Source organism: Balaenoptera borealis (assembly GCF_965194805.1).
Source record: "Balaenoptera borealis genome assembly, chromosome: 1".
In the NCBI taxonomy this organism is placed as follows: Eukaryota; Metazoa; Chordata; class Mammalia; order Artiodactyla; family Balaenopteridae; genus Balaenoptera; species Balaenoptera borealis.
Genome location: NC_138860.1, coordinates 86,496,321 through 86,512,638, shown reverse-complemented (window position 1 = coordinate 86,512,638; position 16,318 = coordinate 86,496,321). Strand labels below are relative to the sequence as shown.

Sequence of the window (16,318 nt, the reverse complement as noted above, 5' to 3'; positions counted from 1 at the left end):
GCCCGTGCTCCACAAGAGAAGCCACCGCAACGAGAAGCCTGCACACCGCAACAAAGAGTAGCTCCCGCTCGCCTCAACTAGAGAAAGCCCGCGCACAGCAACAAAGACCCAATGCAGCCCAAAAATAAATAAACAAATAATTTTAAAAAAAATCCTTGATTCCTTTCTGTCATAACCTATATACAGTTCATCAGTTTCATTTGAACTATATCTTGACTACTTTTCATCATCTCCACGGCTACCACTCATCTCTCTCCTGAGCTATTACTGTAGCCCTTTTGATATTCTCCCTGCCTGTACTCTTGCTCACCTATAGTCTATTTCTCAACATAACATCCTGGGTGAGCTTTAGCGTAAGTCGAATAATGTCATTACTCTGATCAAACTCTCCAAAGGCACTCTAACCTACTTAGAATTAAAGACAAAATCTTTGCAATGCCCTAGAGGCCACTCAATGGCATACATAATGACTCTCAACTACCTTTCTGATCACATCTCCCTGCAGATCTTTCCTTTGCCCACTGTGCTTTAGCCACAGTGGCCTTGCTTACTCCTTGAACTCCTCAAACTTGTGCCTGCCTCAGGGCCTTTGCACTTGCTGTTTTTTGTTCTTAGAATACTCTTCTCCAAGATATCCTATGGCTTACTTTCTTTCTTCATTCAGGCCTCTGTTCAAATATTAACCGAAAGGAATAGCAAAGTGAGACACGACGTGTGTCTAGACTAAAAATTGTCTAGATGAAATGTGGATGAAAAATGTCACCTGCCATATCAGTAATCAAAGGATGTTGTGGCCATCAAGCCATCAGCCGCTGCAGCCACCTCAACTGTACACCCTGAGGGGATTCAGGATGGAGAAAAACAGGATACTGGGCCTAGACAGTTAAGGTGCATATCAAATGAATGATTTCAATCAGCCCACTCTTTCACCTTCCCATAGAGAAGTGCTAAATTTATTAACTTGAGATAGTTTGGGGTTTTTTTTCATTAATTAGAATTCTTTTGATGTTCAACTACCTGGTTTGTTTTAGCAAAAGTGGTATATATTCTGGTTCCTCCCATACCGCCTTGGAACAGTCCCTCAGAGCTATCTGAAAGGCTGTCTCTTGGGCTTAGTCCTCAGCAAGTCGCCGAATAAAACTTGATTCTTAACGCAGATTGTGTTTTTTTTAGTCGACTTATAGATTTTCTATACGTGCTGGGGCCTGGTCAAGGTATTGCTTTTTTTTTTTTTAAACAGTAACATTACATTTAGTTTCCTGAGCTCAAGAAAAATGCATTTACAAAGTATTGACCCAATGTAATTGCTGCAGAGCAACCACTGCGTAACTTTTTACCCCATCCTCCTGAGTAGATTTACAGTGATCATCACCCATCGCTACCGTTTCACTGGAAAAGGCAAGTTACTTGCATGAGAATGAACAATTACTCTAGCTAGTTCTTAACCGATCGACACAATCTGGTCCTACCTTGGGATTTTTCCTTTATCCTAAGGAAGAGAGCAAATTTACACTACGAAAGGATTAAGTGATACGGAAAAGAACCATAACAGAAAATGAAAATAAATTGGATAACAGCTTCTTCCACTGAGAAAGTGGGTGGCTCTGAAAAGAGCCTTTGGAAAGTCAAGCGGCTCGGCGCCTCGTGCGAGCGCCGCGTCCCGGCAGGAACTCACTTGGAGCTGGTGTACTTGGTGACCGCCTTGGTGCCCTCGGACACGGCGTGCTTGGCCAGCTCGCCGGGCAGTAGCAGGCGCACGGCCGTCTGGATCTCCCGCGACGTGATGGTCGAGCGCTTGTTGTAATGCGCCAGGCGCGACGCTTCGCCCGCGATGCGCTCGAAGATGTCGTTGACGAACGAGTTCATGATGCCCATGGCCTTGGACGAGATGCCGGTATCCGGGTGCACTTGCTTCAGCACTTTGTACACGTAAATGGAATAGCTCTCCTTGCGGCTGCGCTTGCGCTTCCGGCCGTCCTTCTTCTGGGCTTTGGTGACAGCTTTCTTCGAGCCCTTTTTGGACGCCGGGGCGGATTTCGCCGGTTCAGGCATAACGGCAAGCACGAGCTGCACAGACCACCACGAACGCAAACACAACAGCCGCACCGAGGCTACCGGAAGCGACTCGGTACTTATAGAGGCTGTACGCAAATTAAGGTTCGGATTACGCCGCGTTGCGATTCGCGAGTTTTCAGTGGCTCTCTTGCGAGGGGGACGAGGTTATGTAAATGAGTGGATTCTGGTTGAGCTATCCTATTGGTCATCAGGACAAAGCTGTGCTGTAGCCAATCAAATTGCTCCGTAGACAATCGCCGTTCTGCCTATAAAAGGGTGAAGCGGCGCTGTTGAGGACGATTTTGTTAGCCATCAAACGGGAGCAGTTTGCAGTGCCTGTGGGTGTCATGTCTGGGCGTGGCAAACAAGGAGGTAAGACCCGCGCCAAGGCGAAGTCGCGGTCGTCCCGCGCAGGTCTGCAGTTTCCGGTGGGGCGAGTGCATCGCCTGCTGCGCAAAGGCAATTACGCCGAGCGGGTGGGGGCTGGCGCGCCCGTGTACATGGCGGCAGTTCTTGAGTACCTGACCGCTGAAATCCTCGAGCTAGCGGGCAACGCGGCCCGAGATAACAAGAAGACACGCATCATTCCTCGTCACCTGCAGCTGGCTATTCGTAACGATGAGGAGCTGAACAAGCTGTTGGGCAAAGTCACCATCGCCCAGGGCGGCGTTTTGCCGAACATCCAGGCTGTGTTGCTCCCCAAGAAGACGGAGAGCCACCACAAGGCAAAGGGCAAGTGAGGCCGGACTCCGGAAGCCCTCCCAAGCCCCCTACTCGAAGGGGCACCTCTGAAATCAAAGGCTCTTTTCAGAGCCACCCATTTTTTCAAATAAAAAGAGTTGTTCCAGCACTTGCTTTGCTCAATTTCCCTCTTCTCAGTAGTAGACGTGCGGCCCAGGGGTACAGAGGGGGAGGGAGTACCTTTCGCCCATCCTCTGGAATCTTTGAGTACCTTACCGGTGTTTTGCTTGGGGGGGGGGGGCGACGGGTTGTAAATCCAGGAGATTAATTAGCTCAGGTCAAGGTAGCAAGCCTCTTAGGCGCCAGGGTCGACTCAGTTCTAAGTACTCCGTCAGGCGACCCGCGATGCCTTAACTCGGAGTCGGATGCCTAGTGAGCAACTCTATAGTTGTTCCCCAGGCCTTTGCCCAACACTTGAGGTCTAGTACCAAGGGGACGTTCCCTCTCTCTCACACACGTACACGCCCGGTTCACCCCAGTCGGTTAGGGGAACGGACAGTTTTCGGGAGTGTGGCGGACCTGGAGTTTGGCTTAAGTGAGTCGACTGTCGCAAAGGGGAAAAAAAAGGCGCCTTCGCGGCGGAGATACAGGTCCCCACTTAGGCTTTCGGAGGCGGAGTCTTGCGCCGGGAGGGGGGCGCAGATAACTTTCCGATCCGAAAAGCACGGAAAGGCGGAAACAAAACCAAACCAAAAACCACACAACGATCCGTCATGCCAACTAAGCTAGGGGGCTCGGAAAAGGCAACAAGGCGTTCCGGGGGCGGCGGGGCCAAACAGAAGGTTGAGGTTCAATTCGGGAGCTAGAAAGCGTAGAAAGAGGGTTTCGCGGGTAGCGCGTTCCAAGGGAGCGAAGGGCTGAGGAGGAACATTCTGACACAGTTGCGCTCAAAACTGACTCTCACCCTGAAAGAAAGGAAAAACAAGGCAGGGAAAACTGCTGGCAAACGGGACAGTAGAAAGGGAGGCAGGGAGGCGGGGAGGCGGGGAGGCGGGGAGGCGGGGGTGGGATACTGCCCAAGCCAATCAGTAGCGCTAGGGCCGATGACGTCACAGCCAATGGACAGCCAGCGCGGGACTTTCAATTATTGTCCCGCCCAATCGGGAAAAGACTGTGCCTATAAAGACCGCTGCGGCGGGCTGGATCCCGGTTCCTCTCCTTGTGCAGCGTTGCGCCGGTGAGCTCGTGTCTCGTTTCGCTATGGCCCGTACAAAGCAGACTGCCCGCAAGTCGACCGGTGGCAAGGCCCCGCGGAAGCAGCTGGCCACCAAGGCGGCCCGCAAGAGCGCGCCGGCCACCGGCGGCGTCAAGAAGCCGCACCGCTACCGGCCGGGCACCGTGGCCCTGCGCGAGATCCGGCGCTACCAGAAGTCGACCGAGCTGCTGATCCGCAAGCTGCCTTTCCAGCGGCTGGTGCGCGAGATCGCGCAGGACTTCAAGACCGACCTGCGCTTCCAGAGCTCGGCCGTGATGGCGCTGCAGGAGGCGAGCGAGGCCTACCTGGTGGGGCTGTTTGAAGACACGAACCTGTGCGCTATCCACGCCAAGCGCGTGACCATCATGCCCAAAGACATCCAGCTGGCCCGCCGCATCCGCGGGGAGCGGGCTTAAGCAGTGTGCGCTCGGCTCGAGGTTCCATCATATCCAAAGGCTCTTTTCAGAGCCACCCACAACTGCACTTGGAAGAAGCTGTGCCACTTGTCCGTGCTCTCCCGGCGGGCCCTCGCATACCCCGGGAGGAGAGGCCGTTAGAGCGGGCAGAGCGTTAGGCTCCCAACAGATAGGCTAAAGAAAGGCCAGGTATCCGGCCTAGTCCCCTGCTTGCTGGCCGCCTTCCAGGGTGTCAAGATCTTTGAGTGAGTTTGGTCAGTCGGCTTCTCTGGACTGGCGAGGTTGTCGCTCCGTTCTTGGGCGCGGCCTGGGCGCGCAGTTTCGCTTCTTGGAGGCGGCCACGGGTCCTCCCGTAGGGTCGGGCTCTTCTAGGGCGTCTTCTTAGTCGACCGTGGCCCAGAACTGTAATCTGTCCCGGGAGCGGGGGGGAGCTGGGGGTGGGGGGGGGAGGTTAGAGCAGGCCGAGTCACTAGGGGACGCTCAGGATTCGCGGGCTTGAGCGCGCGGGGGCTGGCCTTCAGGCAGTTGAGAGCCGCGCGCATGTCTGACCTCCTCACCCCCGCCGGAAAGGGCCCCGCCCCGCGTGGCTCTCCAGCTCCAGAGGGAAATCGCCACCTCGGTCGGTCCCGCCCCGTTTCTGCCGGGGAAAATGAGGGATTCCTGAAACCTGGCTGCGTGTTGGTAGTCGGTAATGCCCGGGCGTCACTCCTCAGCGAAGAACTTAGCGGAGGCCATTCATCCCCTTACTCCACCCTCTCTTTCTCAAAACTCCCGCGCGGGCCTGAACGATTTCGCCTGTTATTTTAAGCCCTTGACATTCTCACTTTCCTCAGCCTTGCTCCTTTTCTTTCAAATGCCAACCCCACTCAGACAAGTACCGGTAGCTCTGTGCAGGAATAGACCAGAGGACAAGGAAGGATCTGGTGTCTGCGGCATGGCATTCAGTTCAGACAGTCAGGTGGGTTTGACCGGCCTGAGCCCAAAGGAGCAGCTGTGGGGAAGAGGATGGACGGCCGGGAGCTCAAGGGCCGCCATAACCTAGGCCACTCCCCGGGGACTCTGTCTTGTCGGTATTGTTCTCGGCTCCACGGCAGGAGACTGATTCTTCCTGGAAGACATCCCGAGAGGCATAGGCGTGAGGTCTGTGTGGTTATATGAGAAGTTATCCAGGTCAAGGCGCTCAGAGTTCAAGCTGTGGGAGGCACTGAACCAATGGAAGGCAGAAAAGACCCTGCTCCTCTCCCTTGCACCCATTTGCTGGCCCCAGGATCTGTAAGGGCAGAGATTTGACGTTGTCTCAGAGGGGCAGTTCCTGCACCAGATGAGAGCAGAAGTCTAAGGTCTCTTACTGTCTTTTAGGAATGAACCTGTTCAACTGGGGGAGTGGGACAGTATCTTGTAGAGCCCACACTACACAAGACTCAGATAGGAGCTACTATGTGGGTCTCAGATGACATCTCTTTTTAACCTTGATCATCGCTTGTTTGCACCTGGAAGAGGCCAGAGTTTGTGTTTTTGTTGTCTCAGCACAGTTGATAGATAAAAGCATTACCAGAGATGGGTGAGAATTCACTGAGGGGAATAGAAACTAAAGTAGACATACTTTTGAAAACTTTTTTGCCCTTTGCAAGGAGTGTGGGGAAAAAAAGAGCAATGTGGACTGCAGCTTCTCCTGACAGTGGGTCCCCAGTTTGCAGCCCCAGGCTCACAGAGATTTTCAGAATAGGCCCTGTTATGGGCTGAATTGTGCCCCCCAACAATTCATATGTTGAAGCCCTAATTCCTTGTACCTCAGAATGTGACTGTATTTGGGGATAGGACCTCTAAATAGGCAATTAAGTTTAAAATGGGGTCATTAAGATGGACCCTAAATGAGTCATGTCCTTATAAGAAGAGGCAATCAGGACACAGACAACACAGGGGGATATCCATGTGAGGACACAATGAGAAGGCAGCCATCTGCAAGCCAAAGAGACAGGTCTCAGAAGAAATCCAACCTGCCGACATCTTGATCTTGGACTTCTAGCCTCTTGAACTGTGAGAAAATAAAATTAGTTGTTTAAGCCACGCAGTCTGTGGTATTTTGTTATGGCTGCCCTAGAAAACTAAAACAGACCCAGGGTCTCATTCCCTGCTCAGACCAACACTGCAAGATGGGATCCTCAGGATCTATACTCTGTGAGATATAAGCAGAAGCAGCAGTGACTCAGGGCTGTGCAGGGTTGGCACATTTGCACCCAGCATCTCATCCACTGAGGTTTGTTTTCAAAGAGGCAGCCTGAAGTTCTCAGACAGTGAGTGACTTTCCAGCATGTCTGAGCCATTAGTGGCTCAGCAGACCCCTGAGCACATAGATTTCCATGTCAGGGCTCTTCCTCCCCAGGATCATACTCCCTGAAGGGATACTACATCAGATTTAAAAGCAGATATCTAAGATCTCCCTGTGGCCCTGAAATTTGCAGTCAGCCTGGGCATCTGTCATGGCTAAGGCAGGTCAGGCGTTCCTAGCTTAGCAGGAATGTCTATATCCTGCCTTCACCCCCTCCTCATTTTTCTACCCACCTCTGTCCTCCTGCCACAGCAGTGGATTGCTCACTCACCAAACTCAATGCTTGCAGGGTGTGGAAGGATAATGATGAAAGAAAGCAGAGAGGGAGGAGCACTGGTCTCTTGCTGGTGGAACAGGGGAGGCCCTCCCTGGTTGGTCTTTCCTGGTTTCCTGTCAAAGGTGAGCCCCTTAAGGGCAGGGCCTTGTCTGCATCATTGATCCCTCTTCCAGGGCTGCTACACAGCTGGGCTCTGGGCCTCAACCATGGAGGTGATCTCTACTCAGCTGACAGCCCCCTGCCCTCACATGGGGCCAAGAAACAACAGGCAGTGGAAACAGGTGTGTACACACTCACTTTCTGAGGAAGTGGGCCTGTCTGACCCAATCCCTCTCACCCAGTGGAGAGTCAGGCCTTAGCAAGACACTGCTGCCTCACCCATCAGCAGCTGTTTGGGGGATTTGCCCCACAAGGCCAAGACAACAGAATCTGGTTCTCACTGTGAGCCTGTTCTGGGAGGAGTGAGGAGTTCTCCAGTGCCTTCAGGGCTTCCCAAACTGCCACAGTCATTTTAGCTTTGACACCTTTGGGGTAATAGGACAAAGATGATATTCCTGCCACTGTTCTGTGAAGGTCAAACTTCCTAGGCCTAATAGAAAACTTCTGGAATGTCTTCATTGGTTTGAAAACCTAGGGTGAAGTAGTACCCAATTTTTTTAAAGTCAGTATCAAAATTTAATTATTTTAGGTACTTAAGTAATTTTCCGCTTTCAGATTACAAAAAAGAAAATCAAGCAAAAAGAAATTCATGTTCTTTTTAAAAGTTTCATCATGTCCAGCCTGTTTCCAGAAAAAGTTGGTCATGGAACTGGATTGTTTATTGGACTTTGTGTCCTTTAATCAGAGCTGTTGGTGACCTCAGTTAAGGCAGTGGCTAGGAGTGGACAGAGATACAGTGATGGACTTGAGGGAATTGTAGAAAGTAAATTTGATAAGATTTGGTGATTTAGGTATTTGGAGAATGCAAGAGAGGAAGGAGCCTCTCCTTGGCTTGAGAAGCTAGGAGATAATGGTAGTTTTTCACTAAGGTGGAGAATGTAGGGAGAAGAAATTGCTTTTGGAACCAAGAAGCTGCATAAAGGCCCTTCCAACATTGAAGTTGAGATTCCTGTTATCCATCTAGGACACATTCACTAAGAGTTAGGAATATTAATTTAAACAGCAAAGGGGGTCAGCTGGAGCTACTTTGGGGGAAGCAGATAAGGGTAACAGAAGGCAAGGAATGAGATGAGATCTACCCAGGGGTCAAGGAGAAGAGAAGAGGACTGAGGCAGGCATCCTGGGCAATCAGGACCAGTGGTGGGGCTGGTAGATGAAGAGAACACCAAGAGGCAGAAGGAGAGCTGGAAAGAGAAGAGGACCACCAGGAGAAAGTATCCCAAGGGGCAACTGTGGTCATCATAGGGACATATTGTACACTGAAGTTCAGAAATAACAACCACTTATGCATTAAGCTCAGTCACTTCTGACTATGCTTTATATTTTGTATCTCTTTTAATCACCATGACAACCCTGCAAGGCAAGTAGATGTTTTATCATCCTCATTTTAGACTGGGAAGCTTTGAGTATTTTGCCCAAGCTCTCACAGCTAGTGAGTGCCAGGGCCAGGGATTCTGACCAAAGTGCTGGGACTCCAAAGTTCATATTAAGCAGAAAACACCAAGTAAAGGGCACATACTGGAAGCTGGGAGGGGAAATGACAGGAGGTGCCTGACTGAACACAGGGTTGAGGGCCTCATTGCTTCAGTGGACTCTCTTCCTCCTGCTTACCCAGAAACCCTGGCTTCTGAATCCTCACTCAAAAGGACCCAGTATCCAGGCCCCTCCCAGCTCTCAGGGAACTCTCAGGAATTTGCAGGCCAACAGCAGGTCTGGAAGGAATTTCCTGCAGGTTGGCTCCAAAAGAGGGCAGAAGGTAGCTTCCCTGGGCTGTAACCCTTGCCCACAGATGGCTAAAGCCAACCATTAGCCTGCTTCTGGTGACCTTTGCTGAGGGCAGAGTTCACCACTAGTGACCTGCTTAATAGGATCAGTGCTTGAAGGGAGGTGATTTAGAGAGGGGTTCATATTTGTGGTACACTGAATAACAGCCCCCCATTAGCATGCCTGCATCCTAATCCCTGGAATCTCTGAATATGTTACCTTATATGGCAAAAGGGACTTTGCCAATGTGATTAAATTAAGGACCTTGAGGCAGGGAGATTATCCTGGATTATCTGGGTGGGCCCTAAATGTAATCACAACAGACCTTATTAGAGGGAGGCACAAGGCTCAGTGGGGAGAAGGTGATGTAATGACAGAAGCAGGGATGGGGTGATGAGGCCAGGAGCCAAGAAATGCCAGCAACCTCTAGAAGCTAGAAGAGACAAGGAGTGGATTCTCCCCACAGAGCCTCCAGAAGGAATCAGTCTTTCTGGCACTTGATTTTAGCCCCTTAAGATTCATTTTTGGCTTCTGACCTCCAGAACTACAAGAGAATAAATTTGTGTTGTTTTAAGCCACTAAATCTGTGGTAATTTGTTAAAGCAGGAATGGGAAACTAATACACAATCCTGTATTCATGAAAGACACTAGGTTCTTTTTATTTGTGGGAAGGGAGATTTGAGTGTGATAAGCAGAGTATACAGTGTACTTGGAGGGAAGGTGGGAGGGAGGGAAGGGAGATGGCAGTGGAGAAGAAAAGGCCTCAAGAATGGGAGACTTGGTACTCCACAGCTATCAGACTGGCCCCTTCATGAGCCCCTTGACCTGCTCAACCCAGAGTTCCTCAGGGCATCTCCATCTTCGCAAGTGGCACTGAGGGCCTCTAGACACTGGTTGACCTCTCCCAGCCATGGACGTCTGTAGGGCTCCCTGAGGCCATACCAGGGCAGGAAGAACCCAGATTGACTCCGCTGTGGTCTGCAGCAGTGGCAAACTCTTCTTGCTCTTCAGGACAGCTCACACCCAAACTGCTGCAAGGATGCTGTGTTCGTTTCCTTAGGGCTGCTATAGCAAATTACCACAAACTTGCTAGCTTAAAACAACAGAAATTTGTTCTCTCACAGTTCTGGAGATCAGTAGTCTGAAATCAAAGTATCAGCAGGGCCATGCTCTCTCCAGAGCTTCTAGGGGAGAATCCTTCCTTGCCTCTTTCAGCTTCCAGTGTCTCCTGGCGTTCCTTGGCTTCTGGCAGCATCACTCCAATTTCTGCCTTTGTCTTCGCATGACCTTCTTCCCTGAATCTCTGCTCTGTGTCCAACTCTCCCTCTCCTTTCACTTATCCCACCCTCAATCCAGGATGATTTCATCTCAAGACCCTTAGTTACATCTGCAAAGACCGTATTTCCAAATAAAATCACATTCTGAGCTTCCGGGTAGACATGAATTTTGGGGGAGGACACTATTCAACCCACCACGGATGCTGAGCCCTGAGCCCCTAGGGCCCTCTGGAAGCAGGTCCAGACTTCCCCTGGTTTCCCTCTGTCTAGGTGCCCATGAACTCTCCACCTCCAAAAGGCCATCTGTCAGTCACTTGCACCTGAGTATTAAAACTAAGAGCAACAGCTTTGCATTTTTACTAATGCTCTCTGTGCCCATGAGTGGGAGGCTAGAGGAGAGGCTGTATCTCCACTTGGGGAAGTCCAGGCTTCAGGGGCAGTGCAGGGAAATGTCTTTGGCCCTTGGTTAGATGCCTCTGGTAATCATGAGACAGCCTGAACTGTCTGGGCAATAGTAGAATGTTCCCGGATTCATTTGTCTGGGAAAAGCTGGAAGAGAAATGATATGGAGCTAGAATAGGAGTTCAATGTCTCAGTTTCAATATCTGTAAAATAGTGACAATAAATGTAGACACCTCATAGGATTACCATAGGGATAAAATGAGATAAATACAAGTAATGCAAAATACTTAGAGCAGAGTTTCAACATGGCAATAAATCAATAATTATTAGTCAATTTAATTAACATTATGATAAACACTAATTGATACAAGTCCTAAATCTTTCCTTTGGGAACATTACAATCATGTTGTAGAAAGAAAGACTAATACATAGGAAAAAATTGGTACATTATTTAATCTCTAGATGATTAGCATCTTGAGATTCTGCTAGACTGTGGCCCAGACATTAAGAATACTTGGGTTCCTGAGTGCCTTATGAATCACAAAAGCCATTCACTTATGTCCTCTCATTTGATTCCACAAGAACCCAGGCAAGGAAGAAGAGGTTTGTTTCCCTGTCTTACAGTTAAGAAAATTTCTGGTGAAGATGAGGCACCTGGATACGTGGGTCACCCAGCTAAAAGTAGCCAGGATGGAATTTGAGCCTAAGTTTTGTGTTTTAAAATCTTAAAATTTGCATGGAGACACAAAAGACCCCAAATAGCCAAAGCAGTCTTGAGGGAAAAAAACGGAGCTGGAGGAATCAGACTCCCTGACTTCAGACTATACTACAAAGCTACAGTAATCAAGACAATACAGTACTGGAACAAAAAAAGAAATATAGTTCAATGGAACAGGACAGAAAGCCCAGAGATAAACCCACGCACCTATGGTCAACTAATCTATGACAAAGGAGGCAAAGATATACAATGGAGAAAAGACAGTCTCTTCAATAAGTGGTGCTAGGAAAACTGGACAGCTACATGTAAAAGAATGAAATTAGAACACTCCCTAACACCATACACAAAAATAAACTCAAAATAGATTAGAGACCTAAATGTAAGACTGGACACTATAAAACTCTTAGAGGAAAACATAGGAAGAACACTCTTTGACATAAATCACAGCAAGATCTTTTTTGAACCACCTCCTAGAGTAATTGAAATAAAAACAAAAATAAACAAATGGGACCTAATGAAACTTCAAAGCTTTTGCAAAGCAAAGGAAACTACAAACAAAATGAAAAGACAACCCTCAGGTTGGGAGAAAATATTTGCAAACGAATCAACGGACAAAGGATTAATCTCCAAAATATATAAACAGCTCATGCAGCTCAATATTTAAAAAAAAAAAAACCCAATCCCAAAATGGGCAGAAGACCTAAATAGACATTTCTCCAAAGAAGACATACAGATGGTCAAGAAGCACATGAAAAGCTGCTCAACAGCACTAATAATTAGAGAAATGCAAATCAAAACTACAATGAGGTATCACCTCACACCAGTTAGAATGGGCAGCATCAGAAAATCTACAAACAACAAATGCTGGAGAGGCTGTGGAGAAAAAGGAACCCTCTTGCACTGTTGGTGGAAATGTAAATTGATACAGCCACTATGGAGAACAGTATGGAGGTTCCTTAAAAAACTAAAAATAGAATTACCATATGACCCAGCAATCCCACTACTGGTCATATACCCAGAGAAAACCATAATTCAAAAAGACACATGCACCCCAATGTTCATTGCAGCTCTATTTACAATAGCCAGGACATGGAAGCAACCTAAGTGTCCATCAACAGATGAATGGATAAAGAAGATGTGGCACATATATACAATGGAATATTACTCAACCATAAAAAGGAACGAAATTGAGTTATTTGTAGTGAGGTGGATGGACCTAGAGACTGTCATACAGAGTGAAGTAAATCAGAAAGAGAAAAACAAATATCGTATATTAACACATATATGTGGAACCTAGAAAAATGGTACAGATGAACCAGTTTGCAGGGCAGAAATAGAGACAGAGATGTAGAGAACAAACGTATGGACACCAAGGGGGGGAAGTGGTGGTGGTGGTGGGGGTGTGATGAATTAGGAGAATTCAAAAAAAAAAGGAAGAAAGAAAATGAACTAAGCAAAGAAGCAGGTTTTGAAAATATTATTCATAAGTTTGCTTCCATTAAAGCCAGGGGGGAAAAAAAGTTTTGTGTTTTACTTTTTTTTTTGGTATTAGAGTCAGTGTTTCAAGGAAAAGTGATATACACAATAGATACAAATAACATCAATACATGTACTGTAGGGGAGGAAAACTAATTTTCCCTCTGACCTTTTGAATTTTTAGATGAGACCCCCATAATAAAAAGAGAAATTAACAAGAAAAAAGCAAACAGAAGTTTACTAACATGTATACCTCATGTATACATGGTAGATACTCAGGAAAAAAATGAGTAACACACCGAGGTGGCTTAGAATTCAGACTTAAATATCTTTCTTAATAGGGAAAGAGGACAGGGGATACAAGCCTCTTAGGGGAGAATAAATGACTTTGAGGAGAAATGAATAGGCCCTAGAAGAATAGATGGGAGGTATGATAGTTTGTGACAAAGTTTGTCTGAGTGTGGTCTCGACTTCTGGTCTCCTATCCTGTGAAGGGTCAATGTTCCCTGGTCAGTGAAACTCTCCAGGGAGGGCATTTATGACAATTGAGTTCCTTTGGAGAATCTGTCCTTAAGCAGATAAGGGGAGTTCAAAGAAAGTCTGTCCCTGCATTTCCTGTTTTTCAAGTGCCTACAGCTCAAAATGATCAATATGCCAAAGTGGCATATTCTGGGATGGCATGTCCTACGACCCTTTCAGTACAGTAGAACAGACCTCTCCTGACCTCAACCCCCAGTAAGAAACACATTTTACATGGCCTCCTAGTCACATTCACAAAAGAATATAAATTGCAACAGGTTTCACAAAATAATACTTACTATTTGTGATATACTCTGATATTTTCTCTTCTCTTCTTAAAAAAAGGGAGAAAAATGTGCTCTCTATCAAGTAAATCGATTTCATAACCCACTAATGAGTTACAACCTATAGTTAGAAAAACACTGGCTAGAGGAAACTACAAAGAATAAAGTAAAAATCATCTTACTTATTCTTTAAAGTCAATATTTCTCTGAACATGCCTTCTGAATCTTTCTGTTCTTGCACACATAACCTGATGCCTGTCTTTATGGGGAGGTGATACCCACATGAATAGCAAAAGTGGAAGGCCCATTGTGGTGGATGATAAAGAGAGTGCAGGTTGAGCTCTGTGGGAGCTGAGAGGGAAAGGTCAATTCCAGCTGAACAAACAAGGGAACCCTTCCTGTAGGAGGTAATATTTGAGGTGGGTTCTCAGGAATATTTAGGATTTGAGATATGTTTAGATTGGGGGCTAAGGAAGGTGGTGTAACCCAGGCAGAAGGGAGAGTGAAAACAAAGAAGAATTGTTGTTGGACCACAGGTAGCATGGACAAAGGGCAGTAATGAGAAATGAGCTTTTCATACTGGGGACATCAGGGACCAGTTTTAGGGGTCTCAAATGCCAAACTATGGAGTGGCTAGGTTTTACTCCATAAACAATGTTGGGAAAAGTCTATAAGTAAGCAGCATACAGAAAAGCAAACACAGAAGCTATCAAACTCATGTAGAGATGCTTGAACTCATTAATAATCAAAGAAATGAAAATGAAAGCAAAGATGAGATATCACTCTACACCAGATAGTCTGGCCAAACTTAGAAAGTTGGATGACCCAAGCGTTGACCTGGAAGTGGTCTCATGGGAGTCCTGATGCCTTGGTGTTGGAAGTCTGAGCCTTCCATTCTGGAGGGGATCCTGGTACTACTTCATTCAATAAAGAATAAATAGGCCCTAGTAATGAGAGTTCTTATCCAAAAGATATTATTACATAGGTCCATAAGGGAAATGCACAATGATGTTTATTTATAACAGCATGTTTGTGATGATGGGGAACTGGAGCAAACGTGGATGTCTGTCAGCGGGAGAGTGGGGGGTAAAATGTGGTGTTTGCACATCCTGAAGTTCAATGCAGCACTTCAGTCAACAGAGTGCATGTTCACGTCACAACATGGATAGCAAAAGAGAGATGCAGGTTTTTTGTGGGAGTTGAGAGGGAAAGGCCAATTTTTAACATATACATTAGAAAGGGGGAAAGTAAAAAATAGAATAAAATATAAAACACAATACCACTTACATGCATTCTGAGAAAGTAGACATTTGCTAGGACTGAGAAAGTAAAAAATCTGTTCTGCCATTCATCAGGCTGCAATGAACGTCAAAGAATTAGTGACAGAATTAGCAGGAAACACAAGTCCCAAGGACATGCTGTAGCTATAAAGAGTCAGAATCCCCTTCTTTGAGGGACCACTGCTTTCTTATTCACTGAGAAACTTTGTTCTCTTAAAAATCATAGATTATCAGAACTTTTGCTGTGTGAAATCATATCAGTAAGAATGAAATATCCCCCTCCTGCCCAGAGGACCTAAGTCACTCTGACACAGAGAAGCAGCCTTGGTTTTCAACCCAGGTACAAAACTTCAAACAAGAGATTTCTAAACACAACATTCCACCTTTATCTAAACTTTGTAGTTTCCAAGGAAACAGGACCCTGAATGCACCTGAAAGCCTAGTTCTGATGTCCATCCTTTCACACAGCCCTGCTTTGCTTTAAGCCCATCAAAACTCTATAGTTTATCCTTCCCCACAGCTTATAATAACTCTATGTTTTTCTTTTGTTGGTGAGACACCTCACAGTTTTTGGTGTGTGCTCTCCCTCCTTGAAAACAAGTCAATAAACTGGGCTTGTTAGACTAAGTCTAACTGCTAACTTTTTTTTTTCCCTTAGAGTTGATATAACTTATTTCAGCATTCCTAAATTGTTGATTATTTCTAATATTGTTAACTGCTGTAAATGCTGCATCAACATCTTGCTTCTTTGACATTAGTGGTGTAGTATAGTGACTAAAAGGAGACTGAATTTTTATCTTGGCTTGGTCACTTGGCTGATAGGATATGATTCTTGCTGATATGACTGTGTGACTATAGGCACATTACTTAACCTCTCTGTGGTTCCATCTCTACATCTGTAGAATGGAAATAATAATACTACCTACCTATGGGGTTATTGTGAGGATAAAATGACTTAATACATGTAAAGTGTTTAAAACATTGTCTGGTACCAAAGAAGAGTATATAAGCAATAGGAACGGAAAAAGCATATGCCATTCTAGTTTAACTTTGCATCTATTTAGTTAGTAGTAAAGTATGTTCTGCAGCTTTTTAAAATGTTTGTTTTGAAATAATAATAGATCCACAGGAAGTTGCAAAAATAGTAGAATCCCATGTACCCTTCACTCAGCTTCCCCCAATGGTGACATGATTTAGAGTTGTAGTACAATATCAAAACCAGGATAATGACATTAGTACATTACCATTAACTAGTCTACAGACCTGAATTACTTTTCACAGTTTCTTTAAACTGCATTCATATGTGCGTGTGTGCATGTAATCCTGTGCAATTTTATTCCATGTATAAATTCTTCTAACCACCACCACAATCAAGATACAGACCTGTTCAATCACCTCAAAAGAACTCCGCAATTTACTCCCAACC

General features: G+C 46.4%; 2 protein-coding genes and 1 pseudogene across 3 annotated transcripts; 2 read left to right on the top strand and 1 right to left on the bottom strand.

Moving 5' to 3' along the window:
* Positions 1-1,546: 1,546 nt before the first annotated feature.
* On the bottom strand, positions 1,547-2,060 carry LOC309634012 (histone H2B type 2-E pseudogene; annotated as a pseudogene). The gene has a single exon. The product of its transcript is annotated as a histone H2B type 2-E pseudogene (transcript).
* A 342-nt stretch (positions 2,061-2,402) lies between these two features.
* On the top strand, positions 2,403-2,905 carry LOC309634002 (histone H2A type 2-A; the record flags this gene model as incomplete). The annotated part of the gene is made up of 1 exon (XM_082403488.1): positions 2,403-2,905. The coding sequence occupies one exon, from the start codon at positions 2,403-2,405 to the stop codon at positions 2,793-2,795; it is 393 nt and encodes a 130-aa protein (XP_082259614.1). The 3' UTR covers positions 2,796-2,905.
* A 968-nt stretch (positions 2,906-3,873) lies between these two features.
* On the top strand, positions 3,874-6,478 carry LOC309605796 (histone H3.2). The gene has a single exon (XM_082342083.1). It carries the CDS (start codon positions 3,997-3,999, stop codon positions 4,405-4,407), a length of 411 nt encoding a protein of 136 aa, XP_082198209.1. The 5' UTR covers positions 3,874-3,996; the 3' UTR covers positions 4,408-6,478.
* The last annotated feature ends 9,840 nt before the right edge of the window (positions 6,479-16,318 follow it).

What these genes read in the sequence shown, in the direction of transcription:
- LOC309605796 (XM_082342083.1), top strand. Translation starts at nt 3,997, where the DNA reads ATGGCCCGTACAAAGCAGACTGCCCGCAAGTCGACCGGTGGCAAGGCC.